Raw genomic sequence first — 21,174 nt, forward strand, 5'->3', positions numbered from 1 at the left:
TTCACGGCCTTTTGTCAATCCACTGCGTGATGAATGCAGCTACTCGCTGTCGAACATGGGGGAGGGGGGGTGATGCTGAGGGAAGCTTGGAGATAGTCTTACGTTTAATTTCTAAGCGGCCACAATGCTAAGCAACAGCCCACAGTGAGCTGTATAAGGTCTACACTTAAAGTAATTGTACCTACATGGAGGTTTCGTGTAAAGCCTGTTTTCTTTTCGACATCGATCAAATATGACTGTATTTGCCTTTTCTTTGAGGCTACGTAGGTAAATACAAGAGACAATGCAGGCGTCTAAAACGAGCACAAAGTAACATCTATTTGAACATTTGCCTGGTTGGAATGTGCCCATACCTGTAACTGGTTTTGTTTTGAAATGCTAAAATAAAGTTGCAGTGACGTTGTCTCGAACACGTGAAGTAATTGCATCGCATATCTGTAACCAAAGCGAGACATTCACAATTGCATCTGAAATGCTATGGGCTATTCAGCGTCATGTAAATACTGACATGTTAATGTCTAAATCTGGCTTTTCAGAAATTCTGCTTTGGGTAACCAAATGAACATTCTTAGCTTGACCAGTGTGGAGTGTGCTAGAAGTGGCCAGATGGTTTGGTTCAACGATTGTATATCTACGTATTATGTTGAACTTATTTCACACCATACGTAGTTAACCGTGCTAATCAGAGGTGCGGAGGGAAGGACAACAAACTGAACACAAAAAGCAGTTCTAAAAAAAATGTTTTCAGTCGAGTTTTAACTTAATAAATTATTGTGTGAATGGGTATGTGTGTGTGATAATGCGGTTATCCCACTGTGCTATGAACTCTGCGAACCCCAGTTTGATTCCTGCTCACAGCGAACATCTGAGCCAATTCTGGGCCTCGCATAGATAGCCTCGTCCTAAAATGAGCACCTGATGTGAATGTGTAAACACCGCCGCTGGGGAAGACAAAGGTGGGCAGATGTGACGCTAGGCACACAACCTCATGTGCAGTGTTGGCCTTCATTGGTGCTCACAAATCTTGACCCAGCGATATGTTAAGCCTACATCGGGCATATTATTTGTGTGTGAATATACGTGAATATTTGCGTGTGTACATATATAACAGACCGCCCCACTGGTCTGTTAAGCCTACATGGGACATATTTGTTTTGTGTGAGTATATACGTGTATTCAGCATATTTAATGCGTGCACGTAGCCTGGCACAAGCGCCGTGGTCACGTCACCACCACTTAGTGGTGAATGGCTGTTGCTGTTGTTATTCAGGATATGCAATAATATGATTGGGGTTTTGTACAGTAGCGTCATTTACGGAACTTCATCACAATGCGATGCGCAAACAGGGTGGATTATATTTATCCACATTTGCTGTACTGCCTTTTGGTTCTGGCTAGCCACGGTTGGCGCCTCGACGCCCACGGGAAGCGAGTTTCCCAACTCTTCTGTGATCCACTAACCCTCGCGTCCACAGTGCTGGATTACAGGAGGCACCACCCCCCGAAGCAGACCGTATATGTATCTATGTATATAAAAAATATATATAATGCATATTCTATGTATAGCTATAAATTAAATATAGAGTGTTGGCCTGTATATGAATTTGGTAAACGCAAAATGTATTTAGCATTCAGCATTGTCTCTATAATTTAAAACTTTGTAAAATATATATTATTTTAATAACTGAACAGATGGTCACACGCCGTGAGCTATGCAGTACACATGCCACATGTACAGCATTCTCTCGTTATTCGAGGGATACGTTATAGAGATGCTCGTGAATAGATTCCCTTTAATAAATACATCACCTATTAAATACATGAACACTATCATAATAACACACACAAAAAACGGTTATAATTAAAAATAAAGCGTTCCATAATACTCTGTTTTTTTCGGTAAAGTAACGTATAAATAATAAAATAACATAATAGCGTACGACGTTTCGGTTGCAACACAAGCAGCCATCATCAAGTACAGAAGAGCTAAATTTACGAGAGAGGGGAAACACATAACCCCAGATGTATACACAGACACCCAAGTAGGGGGAACTAACACAGACACAACAGGGGACACAGAGAGACAAGTATGTGTCTGTGTTAGTTCTCCCTACTTGGGTGTCTGTATATACATATGGGGTTATGTGTTTCCCCTCTCTCGTAAATTTAGCTCTTCTGTACCTGATGATGGCTGCTTGTGTTGCAACCGAAACGTCGTACGCTATTATGTTGTTTTATTATTTCTTATTTATACGTGACTTTACCGAAAAAAAAAACAAAGAGTAATTCCTGCAGTCACGAAAGCTTCGAACCAAGTCTCGTTCAGTAATAGTTGATAAATATGGCCATGTGGAGTTCGAGATGCGATTCGCGGAAAGCAAGTTCGTGAAATAAGGGGGGACTTCTGTAACCATGGCGTCTCTTATTGTCTGTAGCCCTTCATCTGAACCAATTGCGCAGTGATGTTGTACACTGTCTTTAGCCTCATAAAGAAACGACTCCAGTGTAGCATGTTACAATGCATTCCTGTCATCAGTCAGTCTCTGTTATCCAGTTCACAGACCGGCAACGTGGCTCAGCGTTAGAGCAAGTGGCTCGCTATAAGGAAGGTGGCGAGTTCAAATCCTGGCTGACACAGCCCATCATCCCACTGGGGTCAATTAAGTGCCACTCGTGGCGATGTCAACAATTTTTGACGTCCGATTTTAGTGCCATTTATATTTTCTACCACTGTTTCAGGGCTCTAAAGGGGGAGATGAGCACTGCCCGCAGTAATAATTATAATAAAAAAATAATTTCGGCTTGTAACGGGCACGGGCGCTCCGAGTAGCTCGCTCTCGAAGTCGCTCGCTCTCGAAGAGCGAGCGACTCGGAGGCGCCACTCGGAGGCGCGACTCGTAACCACAGACGAGCGTGAAGAAGCAACGGGGTTAGCCGGCGGCACCAATGGCCAGGCTCTGCGCTGCTCTGTCATGCGCGTTGTTTCCAGCCAATTAGAGTCGTACAACGTGGGGGGAAACTTGGAGCGCCTAGAGAAACCCCACGTCCCGCACAGATGGAACAGTTGGAGGCCACATGTTTTTCTGTAGGGTACAGCCGTCTCCTGGCGCGCCGGGGTACGGCATCTGAATGCCCACAGTAAGGGAGTTTCGGAACATTTGTGTGAGCCACCAACCCTTCTCCTTCACAACGCTGGACTACAGACGTGCACCGCCACCATCCGGCAGTGTTCATATTGAGCAGGACACGTTTTTTTAATTTTATTTTATTGTGAACATCTCCACATGTTTTGACATCCACTACGTATCGACCTGTGATGCTGTACTCAGTCTTACTTTCACATAACCTGTGGGTTTTTACCGATGGGTTCCCACTCTGGTCTTCCCGTCTGGCTTGTTCCCATTTCTGGATGCCTCTCTGGTACCTGGTGTTCATGTGTAGATGCTGGCCATTCAAGCAGTGAGCCTTACTGGCATCCGCAGTGCCCTTGCTTATAATAAGCTGGAAATTTCCCTGAATTGTGTTTGTCCTCTGCCTCCACGTATTGATCTTGTTGCTTCTTGAAGGGAGTAAATTGCTGTGTTTCCATTCAGAATTAAGAGAAAATAATTCAGCTTACAAAACATATTCATCTCTCGCATTTTCCCCATGCCTGACAGGGCATTAGGGGGCTCTTCATATAGCAATGTCATACATAAACTCAATATGCGTTGCCGAGAAGCATTATGGGTACAATCAACTCTTAGCAGAATTCCATTCTCCAGCTGCACATATATAAATATTTGTTTTTAGTCCATCATCCTATTGGCTTTCGAGATCAATATTTTCCAGCAGCATTTGCTTAAACAGGAAAACTCTCTGGACTGGTTTCCACCTTATGGGTCTCACCATGAGTCTTGCTACGTATGCGACACCCTGGACACTTGCAAAAACAGACGTTCCATCTCAAGGGATTTTTTTGGGTAACATTAAAATAGGAAGCATTTTAACATGAAAATTTCTGATCGATTCGAATGTTATTGGCACTTGATTGAGGTCTGAATATTATTAGTAGCATAATTCATTGTATCATAAAATATTTTATTGCAAATAAAATACGGATGTGTAAATATATACTTTATGTTGCCTGGCCTTGAACAGGATGCATTTTTGGAAGCGTGTCTTTTATTTCATTACATACTACACTGATTCATAATTATTTTTTGGGGGGGAGATCATGTGGGTATAATGCCAAATTAAGGGGAAAAGCAAAATATTATCAGAACCCAAATTTATATCTGAAACAAAATAATGGGACATAATTTTGGTCATGAAAGTCTACATATTCAACTAACCAGCCTCTATGCGGAGGATACCTTTCTGTTTCATACTATCGTTTTAATATATTTTTAACGTGAATAAACAGTAGCAACTTAAGGGCAAAAGCTCATTGGAAATCCATTGTGTGTATTTACGTTGGAGGTGTGATGGTTCACTCCCCCACCCACTCTACCATGATAAGATTAATTGTTGCTTTTTAGAATCAAGAATCTGTTCAATAATTAATTTATGTACCTTTTTTACATCTTGGTGAATGCAGTGTCCACTAGTGGCTACAAGGTCCATGTGAACCCAATGCGTACAACAAATTCCATATATATTCATAAACATACCAGTCACATCATGGGATCTCCTTTGCCAGTACTAAAATATGAGAATAGGTTTTCCCCTTTTTTCTGGCAACAAAACAGGTGTTTAGATGTTAAAACACAAAACCAGAGAGTCTCTGGTGTGGATCAATTAGTTTGAAAGACAATGCATATATTATCAGAGTATGTTTGGTACTGGCAAAGGAGGTCCAATGAAGTATGTGTTGTGGCCGAAACGTCGTGATTTTTGTTATTTAATTTTTTACCTACGTAACTTTACCCAATAGAACCAAAGAGTAAGTATGTTTTTTGTTTGCATTCTGACCACAAGTATTGTGGTTAATGCAGACATGATTCCTTGTAAAAGGTTTCAGTTTGGTGTTTTAACATCTTAACACCGGTTTTGTTGCCAGAAAAACGGGGAAAACCTCTTCTCATACCAGTCACAATGCATCTATTGTGAGCTCAAGAATCAATAATTAATCAATTAAGTATTGATCGATTAAACTATGCAATGCTATACCACTTAGTGTGTATATCCCATTGTGCCTTGATATATTGTGTGTGCTGTTGTCTTTTTGTTTTGATGTTTCTATTTTGCTGGTGCTTAATTCCTCATCTCCCCATAACACCCAGTCAGTACCCCTGCGATTGGAAGTTCTTACAATTGATGCAAACTGAAATGTGCTTACTCTGGTGTGTAATCCATAATTATTCCGTCATCACAGGCATGTGGTTCTAAAATATATAAATATATATTTTTTAATAGACGAACAGTACCAATATAATTTACGTATCAAATTTAAACGTGTGTGAGACAAAATGGGACGTTGATTTTTGTGCGCACGCAAGAGACACTTGCTGTAACACGCCTTTGCAAATCACACACACACAAAAAAAAACCCTTTTTGGGTCGTAAGGGGACATTTTCGATTTCATAAAGATCACGACTCAGCAAATGTAATACCTACCTAAATCCTCACATTTGTATGCGACTGCAGTCCCCACTGTGTGTCGAAGCCAGTGGTGAGTGGGTTCGATGTCCCAAAGAGGGTGGGATTTCTTGACAATTCTATTCCAAAGAAGAGGCCTTGGGATTGTAACTGGCGGTCAGCCTGGCAAAGAACCAATGGACCATGGCATCGGAAGGCGGTACAACATCTCACAGCTTTTAAGGCGAACTGAAGATGTTTTCGTCTTCATGTTTTTTTGTTTGTTGTGGTTGCACCCGATTCAAAAGCCGAATGGCTCGCAGGGCCATACCAAATAAATGAAACTGAATAACATCACCGGGCTACGCTTTACTGTTGACGGTGTTTTTCAGCCCCTTGTCTCTTTCAACCCAATGCTTGTGTGTCCTTTTTGAAAGTTATCTGCTGGCGTGGGTGTTTTTGGGGTGCCGATGTGAACGTGATTTCGTTGCAAATATTTATTTTCCCAGCATTGTACAAGTACATTGTTGGTCTTTTTCAATAGTTTTTGTTCGTAGTTTAATCCGTGATTATGATTTTTAAGGTGGATTTTTATCGTGTTTTTTTTTTTGTTCACGCCCGTGACATATGAAGCAGATTCCAGGTCCTTGTTGACTTGCAATGCAACACATTTAGAGATGTACGCTACGTTTTCATGGCGATTAGGATAGGAAGCAGATCGAAGCCGTGCCAGGTTGCCCCAGTAATAGCCGCCACAGCTTATTTCTTGTTCAAACGCTGCCTGACCTCGCGGCTCGAATGGGCTCTCACCCTGCCATCCCCCCACTCATCTTCCTCCCTGACCTCCACGATCACACCCAAAGGATCATAAAACAAATGTTTTAACCAAGGTCTCACATAGTTTTTGCAATCGAAAAGCTAAATATATATTATTTTTGTAATATTCCACCATGAGTCACGTTTTTTTTAAAAGAACACGGCTCCTGAAGTTGACCTTATCGAGAGATGCCATTGATTGAAAATCCATTTCCACGTTTGCCGCATGGCATCATCACGTTTGATTGCGAGCGTGGCCCAGTTCAAAGCTTACTCCACCTACAGTTCAAAACGAGTTATGTTGATAGATTATCGAAAATTACGCATATAGGCTGAACATTTTCAAACCACTTATGCATTATTATTATGAGATTCGGTCCACAGGTACTGAACAGCGGGCCATATGAGTAAACCCTTTCAAAACGCAAGACCTGAACAACGCGAGAGTAGTTGTGTGAGAGTGCTGCATAATTGCCATGTTATGAGTTTGCAGAGCAACATCGTCAAGTTTTGGATATCTGTAATGTGTCGTAGTTTGTGAAGTATCTCACATCGACCCGTCATGACACAAGCTACCGGCAGCGCAAATGAAGAGTCTGAGATAGAGCTCCAATTGCGATGTGTGCATTTTGACGTGCTTGCTTCTGGGCTATGAACAGAGGGCTATCCTTTTTGATGTATTGTAGATAGTCTTTCAATTTAATCCCATGGCCTGTACACTGGCTGTAGGTGTTTAGCAGTGTGACAGGTAGGCAATTGAAATTAATCAAAGCATATTGCAGATGTCTGGGACGCCTCCGAATAGCACGGTTGGGTACGCACGGTGTGAAAGAAGTTCATCATACATACGAACGTTTCCTAATCTCTTTTTTTCATTCGCTTGTCAGCTTGTTTGAAGCTTGTGATGCAGTACAGCATAATGTACAGTCATGTTTGGTCAACTCCTGATTGTGAAAGCCAGCTCAAAACTGTACGCTTAAAACTGTGGACATTTTACAAGCGTTTTTAATACAAGTTAGTTTTGGAATGTATTTATTTATCTTTCGACCTCTGCAGAGGCAATGTTAATTATCATTAACAGTCTTATAATTGATTCTCTTCTGATGTCTGCAGGTTCATCAAATCATATCAAGTGTACATTTGCTATTCACGCCATTCTCAGAGTACACGCTTATCTATCGTGAAGTGTCCGTGTTTCACATGTGATTTTAGTCTGCAGTAGGAGCGAGGATTGCCGTGTGTTTTTCCAATTTGAGTAATCTGCGGGTAATTTTTCAGTTTTGAACCACGACACGTGACATACTCATTTTCGAATAATCTCGGAAGATATTTTAATGTCCACCGTGAATAAGCCGTCAACTATTTATGGTTTATACACACTCAGTATTAACCAGGGAGGACACGGGGTTCGAACTGCAAACCTCTACACCAAGTGGCAAAAGTGTTTAATGTACTACCCGGATATATCACCACCCCGATTATACCCTTATTGGCTGTATTACAAATGTTTTATAGAAATATACATGTAAATATAGTAACAGGTCAGCAGACAAAATAGTGAATGCAGGTAAAATAGATGTCTTTTTACATCATGCATTATGTCTTACTCTTTTTTAAGTCACTGTGTGATAACACTCTTATTAGTTCGTTTAAATTTCTGCAAAAATACATGTTTATCTATAAAGCAATATTTATACAATTATCTTTGAAGTTTTCCATAGCAACTGGTAGAATGGAGTGGTGTGTCACTATTACATTTCCACACGAAAAAGCCGCTTTGTTGAGTTATTATTTGTGGCCATGTCACTTCTGAAAAAGCGAATAGCCCAGTGGGCCTTACCTGCTAAGAGACACATGTTTTAGTTGTATTTGTATTTTTTTTAAAACGTATTTGCTTACCTTTCCTATACTTTGCACTCCTATCGTGTTTCTATATTGTTTCTTGTGACGTTCTGATCTCCCCCTACTGGTCATCTGTGAAAAGAGAGCTTAATAGCTCAGCCCATGCCTCCGGTATAAATGATTACGTGGAGTGAGAAAATTGGCTTTTAGCCAAAGAGCTTTGGTCATTTGTTGTTTTAGATTTCTGCCAAACTACTTTCACATGCCCGTGAATAAACATTACACCATGCCCATACGTGTATAATGTTCTCGTATATCGTGTTGCAGCGAGTTGGCTGGACCTAGAATGTCACATGAATCAAGAGGGAGAGAGACTGAAGCTAGTGTTTAATTTGATAATGTGACACAGAATGGGGTCTGCGCAGATTCAACAATTTAAACACAGGTGCGCGCCATTCACTGCAACGCTATCAGCCCATGTTTAAAAAAAAAGAACAGACATTGCTTATTACAAACCTAACATTGGTTCTAAAAATACCTGTCTTTTTTTTAGTCTTGTTGCCACAATTACTAATGCTCACACACTGATTATATAGCGTTTTACTGATTATGCCCGTTTTTTATCGGTTCACTTTCACATTGTCCTGAATCTTGCAATTTATTGCTGGCTGTTTTACATATATTCCAGGCTTTAGGGCCTCTCTTCACAACTGTGTTCATGGACCTTCATTACTAATCTTCAATTCCTGAATTAAATTGATTGACTAAAGTAGCACTTGTGTAGTGGACCTAATTAAATGTGCAACTATTGGCAAATATGGACTATGCTTTGGAGGGACAATGAATAAAGAATTTGAATCATTTGCAGCATTAGGAAACGTTGCACGGCACGCTCTCTCTTGTAGCAATTCAGTGTCAATGTCGCATTCCTAGCAGATCTCTTATCATGGCTGGAATAAAGAGAGGGGCCCTATGCAGTAAATAAAGGTGGTGACCTTATTAGTGTATTCCCCGGATATGTTATTGTTGTTTTGCCAGCAATTATCCCTGGCTTTTGGGATTGTGAACTGTCTTACATCGCTGCGATTAAGCCTTCGCTCTTTATCTCGCAATTGAGTCCCCATATTAATCGTTACATTCCAGTATATCTCAATTTAGAATGTCGAATGGAATATGGTTAAAGCATTACGAGACCTCCTTTGTCAGTAGCAAGATATAGTAATAGGTTTATACCCTTTTAACTGGCAACAAAATTGACACCTTTATACAAAGGATCGTGTTTGCATTAACCACAACACTTGCGGTCAAAATGCAAACGAAAAGACAACTCTGATAATGATATGCACTGTCCTTGAAATTGATTGGTCCACACCAGAGACAGCTTTTCTTAGAGCCTCGTCTCACACGTTGGTGTTGGACCAGATTGATGCCGTGTGAGATTATGCTTTAAAAAAGCTGTCTCGGGTGTGGACCAATCAATTTCAAGGACAGTGCATTCATTGTCAGAGTTGTCTTTTTGTTTGTACTTTGACCGCAAGTCTTGTGGTTAATGCAAACATGATCCCTTGTATAATTGTGTCAGTTTTGTTGCTAGTTAAAAGGGTAAAAACCTATTAATATGGTTAAAGCATTTGAACAAAGTTTTTTACTTCTAATTTAAGTAAATGTTTAGTTCCCCAGGGTGTCAATCTGCAATGAGTTGCCTTTAAATTAATGAATGACAGCGGACCTCCGCTTATCTGTGGGAGTGTTACTCGCAGGTCCTCTTTACCGTGCAATAAACATGATACGTGCATAGTCCCCTTCATCTGCACAACTATTGTTCCCTGTGCACAATTTTCCATGGTTTTGGGTGTTATTGTGAATCGACAATGTTTCTACATGGATAAGAGGAGGCCATCAGCAAATTCAACCTATTATCTTCATTTGAACCACACTATTTTCTGCCACGGATAGGCAGAGTAAAGTCGCGGATACCCCTGCAAATAATAGGATCCACAGAGTTTGTCTCCGATGCATTGCCGCTAATAAGTGAAGCTATCTTGTTTTAAAAAAAGTGCATTTGTTAAATGATTCGAAAACATTTATTATTGAGTTCACACTCTTATACACATCTGGAATGGGCGGTAATTAAATTAACTAAATAAAAGGAATTTACAGTATGATCCTTCTCCGTTAATCTGCGAGGTGCTGTGTCTGGAAGGATGGATCGTCTCATGCCATGATGCCGATAGCACAATCGGGATAACATTTATGGGGGAAATTACATTGTTTCTTTTTTTATCATTTATACTCAAAGTTGCATCGCTAACAAGGCAAATTCAAGTTGAAAGTTTAATTTGTTTAATTAGGAGAGACAAGGATGAAGTCTCATTTGCAAGAGTGGCCCGAGTCCCCGAAATGACAAAAGCAAAACAAATAAAATAAAGTACACATTGTACTAAAGTACAAACCAATAAACTAAAACAATAAAAAATAAAATCCAAATAAAGTACAAATTTTGATTTAAAGCTTTCGTGACTGCAGGGATTCATATTCTTGGTTCTTTCGCTAAAGTCACGTAGAAGGGAAACAATAAAATAAGAAAAATATAAAACAATAAAAACCACAGCAGTCGATGTTCTTGCTGTGGTTTTCACACCTGATGATGATTGCTTGTGTTGCAGTCGAAACGTCGTGATAATTTTATTGTTTTATATTTTTATTCTTTTATTGTTTCCCTTCTACGTGACTTTACCGAAAGAACCAAGAATATAAAGTACAAATTGAAAAATAAATAACAAATATTACATGCTCAAATTATAATTATTGTCTGCTCCTTGCACACGGTAATCAGTCTGTTCATGAAGATCATCCTTCTACAAAATATATATATGAAAGCAATGGCAGAAGTAATAATGATGAAAGTGCAGGCTTAATGTCTGTTAATACTACATATTTATCACCTACTCAGAGTAAATTAAGATTAGGTTGAAAGGTTAATTAATGTCGGCGTAATTTAACACTGGCGTCCGCATGTAATTGCCTCTTAATTACAATGCACATTACGGTGTTTTAATGCCGTGAACAGAAATGCTCAGTGAATGGCCAGACACTCGCTCACAGAAGTTGTGAGCTCTCAAAGGTTAAACTCCACGGTTGTTGTTTTTTTGGTTTTTTTCTTTTTCCGCGACAGTTGGTCGCCAACTGGCTCGCGCGCGTCCGGCGTGCGCATTTGCATCTCACATTTTGCGCTCTATCGAGCCTCATCGATGGGCGCACGAACCGTCGTGGGTTCCGCGGCCGCTGTTAACGAGTGTGACGGAATGTTCGTTGATTTACCGGAAATTGGTTCCCTTTGGGGAAAACGAAAAGAAAGATGGCGACGTTTTACGTCCGTTTGACCTCTTTTTTTCCTTGCCCTTGTATGTCCTGCTGATTGATTAATAAATGCTTGGCTCGACCGCGCAAGTAGCTGGAAATAACCAGCTGCAATGACATAAGCAGCAAAAAACAAAACTGTTTGTCAGGATGGTTCAACCCTCGACTGAAGGTGCGTATGCTAGGAGCTGAGCAATGGATAGTGACTGCAATGGAAATTTCAGCCACGCACACTGAGCATTAGCATTACGAATCAATGAATGCCACCCTCTTTCGGCTGGCTCTAATGGTAGGGGCTGGCAGAGTGGCAGGTGACCTAGGATGGCATTGCAATATCCATGTCTAATCGTATGTATCCGTAACCACTGTGCCTTATCCAGATTGCCCTCAATCGAGCAGGCAGGTCAACTCAGCCTGGAATGAGCACATGACAAGAGGTTTCTCAGGTTGGATGACAAATACAATAATGCCGGTCAATCGCCGACCCCAATTTCCCAAACGCCTAGTGTCCGTTTAGCGCGAAAGTGTTTGCGGCCGTGTGTGCAATCGGAGCGTGGATTTTCGGCTTGCGCTCAGCATTTCCTGCCCCAAGTTTTCGCCGCGCTACAACTCCCTAAAGATCGCCCCCAGTAGTAGTGCGTGGCGCGAACTTGCGAGAAAAATGTTCGACACGCAGAACCCAACCCGGAAAGCCGCACTTGGACCTCGGCTTTCATTTGTATGACCAAGAAACACAGGATATACCAATAGCAAGTAGCCCAGTGTATTAAAGTAACAAGTAAGATGTATGTTGGTGGAGATATCACAAACCTTTTCAGATTTTTAATCGGAATCGTCCACTACAGATTTAGCACGGTTGGCTACATACGCTTCGAAAGAAGTTCAACACACTTCAAAGACAGACATTTATTTCATGCAATATATGTTAATTATTGAATTATTAATGGATAATATATGGAGAGATGATCAAAATCATAAGAAATGAATATTCACAGTATAAATAACTCACTGAATCTTACATTTATTTTGCGCCCCAATTATTTTCTCAATCAAAAGCATATATGTGACACATACTACCGATATATATTTGTGAAGTGAAAAGTTAATACACCTTTGGCATTTAACTTATGGCAGAGACACCCGAGTTACCCTAATTATAGTGAATAGGGACCAATGCAGTATTAATGATTAGACTATATTTTATTTACGTCTTATTTAAAAATACAAGACCCCCTTTGTTTTTTTAGCATTCCGTTGAACTAATTTAGCATAGCTGCTGCGATGGAAATATGCATTAATGATGCATAATACTCCTGATTAATGATGTATTTATCCATGACAATGGGTATTCCCCGAAGGCACTGTATAGCTGCTCGAGTACAGACACACTGACCCATGTGCGCTGTCGGGTAGGGATTAGCAGATGTACGTATGCCAGTCACCATGGTGAGCAGTTGCTTAGCAGTTATCACGAGTCCTCGAATGTTTTGGTGATTATTTGATGAAAATTAAGCCTTACGATCGATGCCTGCATTGAATTGTGTGTCTGTGAATTTTTATTTTATTGAAAATAATCTTCAAATGGTAAGCTCGCATAAATGTATGCTCGTACAACTTAAAAGGACGACATGCCAGATAGACGATGCAAATGAGACGGGACAAAGAATAAAAATCTAATAGTTTCTTGATTTAAATAATGATGCCAAATCTTGACAATTCATCGACTCGCACCTCCGATTAGCATGGTTAGCTACATATGGTGCAAAATAAGTTCTACATATGATGCTGAGTGGGGATGAACCATTGCATATCTAGTGAGCACCATGCCCGCATGATTGAAACAACCCTGGCTCTCTTCCTGTCCATGAACAGGATCAGTGGTCGTTGTTTTCTGAACCTAGCCTGGGAGTCCTCTAGTCCGCTAGTTTAACTTGACATAACCAGGAGTATCACAATTTTGATTTAAAGCTTTCGTGACTGCAGGGATTCATATTCTTGGTTCTTTCGGTAAAGTCACGTAGAAGGGAAACAATAAAATAATAATAAACATAATTAAATAGAACGCTGTCTTTCCGACAGCTCTGTTCTTCACCTGAGGACGGCTACTTGCGTTGTGGCTGAAACGTCGTGAGAATTTTATTATATTGTTTTATTTTTATTATTTTATTATTTCACTTCTACGTGACTTTACCGAAAGAACCAAGAATAGGAGTATCACATTTCCCTAACGTTCCAGTACTCCAGTACCTCCACTGGCTCCCAATCCAATCCGACATCAATATGGCGATTGCACACGCCCATCGTAAAGAATCTCTGTGGACTCAGCCCTCTCTATCTCTTTCTCTCCTCCCCTCCACGCGCCCCCTCCGCTCTAGCGATCAAAGGTTCCTATCAAAGTCCCCGGTCAGCATTCGCTCAGTGGGAGATCGCTCATTCATCTCGGCTGCCCTCATGCTCTGATACTCCCTGCCAACCGGCAATCCGTGTTGGCAGGGAGTATCGACTCCAAGGCCCCTGTTCAAGCCCAGGCTCAAGGACTTTCCTTTGTGTCCACTGCCAATGACTGTGTCTCTCTGAAAAATAAATAAACAATTGTCACTCTTTCCGTAGAGTGTCTTGAGATTGCTCACGTTTAGATGCCGTACAAATCTAAATTGTATCATTACCTTGTGCTATACCAGCCATAATAGTTTCTAGCACTCTAGATTTGAAGTTTTCGTGACTGCAAGGATCCATATCCTTTGGTTCTTTCGGTAAAGTCACGTAGGTGAAAATATAAAATAAATTAAATCACGACGTTTCGATTGCAACACAAGCAATCATCATCAGTTGTGACAACCACAGCAATATTTTTTTTACTGAAGTGGGAGAAATGCCAGAGTTAGGACAGTATAAGTTCATACGTATGTTTAAAGGATATATCTATGTTTCTTTTAAATCTCATATTTATTACACCTTTCGTAATCCTAAAACCATTCCAAATTGTATGGTTGTGTACTTGTCATTAGTGTGCATGTACCAACCAGTGTGTGCACTCTGTCTGTGTGCAGCAAAGCAGGCAATGGCAATAAGTAAAGTTTGTTATTTTCCTCCCTCTGGAATTACAATACAATATAGCTTCACTTTACTTTGGCGGTTATGCTCGGGCTGGGCTATACGGTATTCCCTAGTTATTAACGAACTTGCTATCCGAGATTTTGGTTTTCCGCAAATCGCATCTGGAACTCCGCATGACTGCATCGAGAGAGACAGGGAGAGAAAAAAAGTGATGAGATGAACCCAAGTTCATCTATCAACGATGATTAAATACTTGAAGAATTATTTTATTTAGTTAGTTTTTTAAAAAATATATCCATTTGTTATTGCTGTGTTATGATAATTTCCATCTATCTAATAGATTATCTACGTATTTATTTAAGGTAATTAATTAAATATCATCATCCGCGAAATGTTTCTGCTCACGAGCATCTCTGGAACGTATCCCCTCGTGAACAATGAGGGAATGCTGTCGTTAACTCTGAAGCGTTATCTACTGTGTTCAGGATTTTGGCCGGACGTCTCAGCGGCGGGGGGGGGGGGTTGACTCGTCCAATAAATAAAATGTAATAGCACTTTGTAGAGAAGTCAACAGATGTTGTGCTGTGGATAGACTTGCATCGCACCATAGCAATGTGGCATTTTCACCGCTGACTCGGGGCTGTAAAGTGGGAGATGAAGTGCCACCTCGATGCTCATTGAGCAAGAAAATCACCTTCACTCTGTTCATCTGTGAAATATCACGCTAATCGGGGGTGGGGTGGGGTGAATTTTGACAATGAAGTTCCAAATGCCTCAACCGTGCGTCCTTTGGACGGACTCCGGTTGCACCGATGGTTATTGCGTGTAGATGCGTGTAGATGCGTGTAGATGTTCAGCAGTGAATCCCCACTGCCGTTGAACGACGTGCTACGCTCAGCGACGCGTGCACATGCTTGCACACGCACACACACGCACACACACGCACACACACGCACACACACGCACACACACGCACACGCACGCACACGCACGCACACGCACGCACAACAAAGACAAACAAAGATCCCCCGTATAGCCTGTAACAGACTGTAGGGGCAAGTGCTGTTAGCGAGCACCTATGAAGGCCGGAACGGTACACGAGGGGGTGGGTGGCCAGCACCACGCCCGACCGCCTTTGTCTCCCTAGTGGCGATGTTTTCACACCGCACCAGGTACTCATTTGAGGCTGAGTCGACCTATGGGGAGGCCCGGGACCGGTTCAGATAATTGTCACTGGTGTTGGCCGTGAGCGGGAATCGAACCCGGGTCGCCAGGTTCATAGCGCAGCGCGCTAACCGCTACACTATCGCTCCCCACTACGCACACACACGCACACACACGCACACACGCGCACATGCGCGTGTGTGCGTGTGACGTGTGACCTCCTGAGCGCCACTGTGAGTCTGCTCCGTGCATGTGAGGTCACAATGACAGGTGCGCGGGAGGGATTTTACTGCGCGCCACACTCTCGAGTGCATCTCTTTTGTTGCCTCGTCAAATGTTCTCGTGAACAGTCCGAAGAAAACCCAAACCTACAACATTGCACAGCACCTTGTTCATGTTACCCAGGTTACCCAGGTGTTAATGCAACATAACTCCACCACGAGTGGGATTTATTTCCGTAAAGAAAACAAAAAATCCAACGGTTTTAAGGACAATGTTATCACTGTAGCTGTGTCCCCTCTGGGCATGTGTGTGCCAGTCTGCAATGCTATATGCCATCATCAAATTTTTTAAAAAGTTTTTTTTTTGTTGAACTAATGTCTTTAAGATAAGCACAGCGACGCTTGTTTGCCGGTGAAGGTTTAGGAGCGGAAAATGGGGAAACTTTAGTGATTGACCTTAAAATCTATGGACGTGGAATCCTCATCAACCAGTAGAAGTTGAGACTGCTCTCTCCTGTGAGCACCGGTTGATATTTCACGTGAGATTAATATTAACCGGTAGCATTCTTTTTTTGTCCATTTCTTAAGTCTTCGGCTTTGAGTGCGTGCTGGCCTGGGTGAATCCTGGGCACCTCCTGAGCTTAATGATATTGCCGTATTGAAATACCGCAGCATAATTCATCCCAGGGAAAGTTAAAGTCGGGGAGTGCTCGGTTATTTGCTGGTGGCACGAGCTTATTGCTGTCGTGGGTAGGTTATTTGGCATTCGTTTCCCGGAATACAAATGCGGTGACATGCGGCCCACGTTTGGCTCTGTGAATCCCACTCGCTGTTATCATTGATTGAAATTTATACTTGCCAGAAAACCCCCTTGCTCCTGCTGTGACCCCCCCCCCCAAGAGGTAACAGAGTGACCTCAACTGATTGGCCTCAGTGGCTCTCCCTGCTGAAAAGGTTTTGCAGAAATTATAACGACGCCTCTTGCGCTGGTGACAATTAACGATTGAATAGTGGGAACTCGTAAAGAGTTTCAAAATGCCAGCCTGAAGAATGTTTGGCTGGGAATAAAACCTGTGCCGATGCTGAAATTGGGGAATGCCAAGTGACAGGAACGATTGGGGAAATAAGATTGAGATGTTTTAATCTTCAACAACTTTGGGAATTTAAAAAGGCCTTGCGTACATACAGTATCACTTTGTGCATGCGTGAACTTGTGCTGGTGTGATATGATTTATGTGATTATTCATGGATTTGTGGTTGAATTCTCTTCCAATGAGATCACGCAAAACCTATTATTTATCGCTCATCGCTCTTGGCACCCAACATTCTATCCTCACCAAAGTCCCTCCAGGCTCTTGTCCCTGCTTACATTTCCTTTCTCATCTTCCTCTACTCTCATTGCTGTGCTCTAATCAACACTGCTCTCTCGGCTCATCTCTTTATCTCCCCAGATTGATTAGCTTTTCCTAAATGGGAGGTCACTATATTTTCTTATGTCCCCACTGTCTGGAACACCCTTCACAAGCCATGCATCCCGCTGACTGTATTCAATTTGAAATTGAAACTGAAGACACGACACTTCTTACTTGACTGTGGATACTCACTTCAGAATTATTTTCTTACACACGCGTTTAGATGCTACTCTTGTCGTGTTGTCAAACCTCCTTAAGAGTATTTATTGCACTCTCCCTCCATGCCGTCTCATCCCACACACGCACCCTTGCAGCCTGCTCTGTGCGAGTGATAACAGTGACAGCAGTTAAAGCACATCGTGGGATTGCGACACCCTCGGTTCAGCTCACGACCCATACACAACAGCAGTGGCGATCACTATCCCACCCTGGCCTGGGCCTCCTCGAAATCCAGGTTGCTATAAAATGGCAACTCGGTGCTGGGGAGGCAAAGGTGGTCGGCATAGGCGGATATTGACGTCTATATTTGCGGGGTGGGGGGGGGGACAGTTCGCTTTGTCCCTCACATTAGGAATCGCGGATGCACGTAATTTTTTTTTATTTTTAATTAAAATATGAAGCTACTGAAAATAAATTTATAAAGGTGCCTAGTTTGCGGGGGGGGGGGTGGCATTGCCCCCCTGTGCGCTACCCCCCACCCCCCCGCAATCTCCGCCCGTGTTGGTCGGGGCATATGTGATGCTAACCACACTATTCTTGAGTGAGATGTTCCGATTTAAATCGATACTCGCTGCAGTTGTGCACCCCGTGCGGCCATTGAGGCTAAATGCGGATTCTGTTTTTGCCATTTTTGGCCACGCCAGGCTGGTGGGCACCTTCCGTATGGTGCTGCAGCTGCTGGTGGAGCGTGGACACCTGGAGCTGACGGACACGCTCCTCGATGACAACAACGCCTCGATCATGGTGAGAACAGAGAGGAGCCCTCGGCACCGCGACAGGGCGGCCGTACTCGCGCCCGCTCAACGGTGAATGCGCCGGTGCGATTACCTCCACCACCACCGCCACCGCCACCACCGTGGTGAACACTTGAGTGTGCTGCCAGCACCAAACCAGTTACAATGACCACAATTATAATAATGCACTTCGGATTTATCCTCGGGCCTGAATGCAACGACATGTCAAGGGCCTGTACCAAATAGTGGCGCGTGTTCATCGCAGCGAAATGTGAGGCACCGAATATGCTGCGAGGGAGTGGTGGCATTGTGGTTTGGCATGCTGCGTGATGAACCTCTGGTAAAGGTTTGATTCCCTGCCATGGCTCACATCATTGGCAATAGATAACTGAATTGGCCCCGTGTTTCTTCGCTTCGTCAACCTGCACTGACCAGCATGGTAAATAAAGTATGGTAAAATATAGCCATGCTCACTAACACATAGCTTCGGTGGGCCTTCATCCATCAGTGGATAAACAATAGTGTGTTGTACACATTTTTACAATGTTTGAATGTTGGTGGGTGCTCACCACCAATGATAGTTCTAAACAGAAAAAACAAAAAAACTACACGTTATTTTGGAAGCGCTCAAACTATCCAGAGAACAACGAGTGTGGATTTCCATCCGAGTGGTGCAGCCTCAGCGGATGAGGAAGGTCTTGAACCAGGATGCAGTTGTGGCACTAGAAACAAGCAAAACAAGGACAAGCCTAAGGGCCCCAGAAAATCAGATTCAATCAAAAACTTTAGGTGCATTCAGGGGCGGAGCCACAGGAGGGGCTGGGGGGGGGGCTCAGCCCCCCCTGAAATTTTGGGAAAGTCAGTAATCGGGATAACCAGATATCCGGCTGCTGCAAAATGCTGCAGGCTGCCACCTTGTGCTGCCCTGCAGGCTGCCACCTTGTGCTGCCACCTTGTGCTGCCCTGCAGGCTGCCATCTCGTGCTACCCTGCAGGCTGCCACCTTGTGCTACCCTGCAGGCTGCCACCTTGTGCTGCCCTGCAGGCTGCCACCTCGTGCTGCCACCTCGTGCTGCCCTGCAGGCTGCCACCTTGTGCTGCCCTGCAGGCTGCCACCTTGTGTGCTGCCCTGCAGGCTGCCACCTTGTGCTGCCCTGCAGGCTGCTTGAGCGGCAGCCTTTTGAACTTATCGAACTTATTAGCCACATCAGCGGCTCCGACCTATTAATAAACTCCGCGTTCAAATCCAAATAAAATTTGTTTTATACATTTGTGGCGCCCATTGGAAAATATTACACTGGATATCTCAGAATTTTGAAGTCAGCCCCCCCAAAGTCAAAATCCTGGCTCTGCCCCTAGGTGCATTAAAAATGTGCTCAGATTTAAATCTTAATAATCATAACGGACGACTTAACGTTAAACAGCCAATTCATCTCTCTCATTTGTATATATATATTCATTCCTGTTAATCTCTATTTGTATTTACATCGTGCTACATTTACATATCTTGTCTTTATATCTTTGGTCATCTCACTTGGGATTTTGTAAATTGAAAGAGAAGCCTCCCAAAACAATACCTGCTCAGGGCCCCTGAATGATTCCAGCACCACCACCACACCTGGACTTTGTACAGGTGTGCTGTGATGCAAGTGTGTGATTAGGTCGGTAAATGGTAGAGAACACAAATGGATTATAACAGCATGGCTTTATCCATAAGATGTTTTTTGGGTTAGATAGCGGAAATATATAAATGTTTCGTTAAAACCTGCCACCACCCGACACAGCCAACTAGTAAGGGTTGTCACGTAAACAGAACGTGGCCAATTCGTCACTTGCACAGCACAAATCTGGCTGTCGCCTGATGAAGCTAGTTGTAATTACTGGCAAAACGTCGAACTCAGATTGTAAATGTTGTGACTTGGCTCTCCAACACACCAGTATGTGCTGTACTAGTGACGAATTGGCCACGTTTTGTTTTCGTGACAACCCTTACTAGTTGGCTGTGTCAGGTGGTGGCCGGTTTTAATGACACATTTATATATTTACGCTATCTAACCCAAAACACCTCTTATGGATGATATTGGTCGTGAAAGCCTAAGTGTTAAGCATGGCTTTAGAGCCTACAATGCACTGTGCGGTGCTTTCCTGCACAGAGCATTTTCATGGCAGTGCTTGCATTATTAACAACGTTCTTCCTAAGCCTGCCGAGCAACTTGGTTAAAATGGAATCATATTTACGCGGATACGCACGACTCGTAAAATGGTATGATTGTAATTCCTTGATAATCAATGATTAAAGCTTCATTGGTTGCATTCGTACATACTGCATCCAACAAAAGTGGGGGCAGATGGGGCACAAAGCCACGGAATGAATGTATAGATTTTTGACCGGCAGCCGAACATGTGACGTGTAATACCATAATAGAAGGGCGTGAATATTTCATTCACAATTCACTTAATGCCGGAAGCCTGTTGTCCGTGTAATGGTCATCAATGAATTTGGACGTAATTGCGCGTGTCACCGGCTGAATTGTTTGTTTCATGGTGGCTAAGCAGTCGGTGATTGACGGGGTGAATTCCCTGGCAGTTAAAGATGCACGGGACCTCCTATTCACCCAGAAAAGGCAACTCCGTGGAATGTTCGAACGTGAATCTTTGATGATTCCTGCTTCTTCTAAGCAACGGGGCTGGTGCTGATGAGCAGTTGCAAGTTTTTTTTTTATGTCTTGGGTGAATGAAACACGTTACTTTGTGATGGAACGGCGTATCTTCTTTGTGTTGCCTGTGGAT

At 42.7% G+C, this 21,174-nt stretch overlaps 1 protein-coding gene across 5 annotated transcripts in view; it reads left to right on the forward strand.

Annotated features, from left to right (window-relative positions):
* Positions 1–21,174, forward strand: part of LOC116945255 (otoferlin-like) — a 203,638-nt gene that overhangs the window by 48,189 nt on the left and 134,275 nt on the right. For all 5 annotated transcript variants that reach the window (XM_076069000.1, XM_076068999.1, XM_032959605.2 and 2 more), the window contains exon 4: positions 18,296–18,395. In XM_076069000.1, coding sequence (XP_075925115.1) covers positions 18,296–18,395 — 100 coding nt within the window. The remainder of the gene's footprint in view (positions 1–18,295; positions 18,396–21,174) is intronic.

This window comes from Petromyzon marinus, chromosome 23 (assembly GCF_048934315.1).
Source record: "Petromyzon marinus isolate PM22_M1 ecotype Great Lakes invasive population chromosome 23, UKy_Petmar_22M1.pri1.0, whole genome shotgun sequence".
In the NCBI taxonomy this organism is placed as follows: domain Eukaryota; kingdom Metazoa; phylum Chordata; class Hyperoartia; order Petromyzontiformes; family Petromyzontidae; genus Petromyzon; species Petromyzon marinus.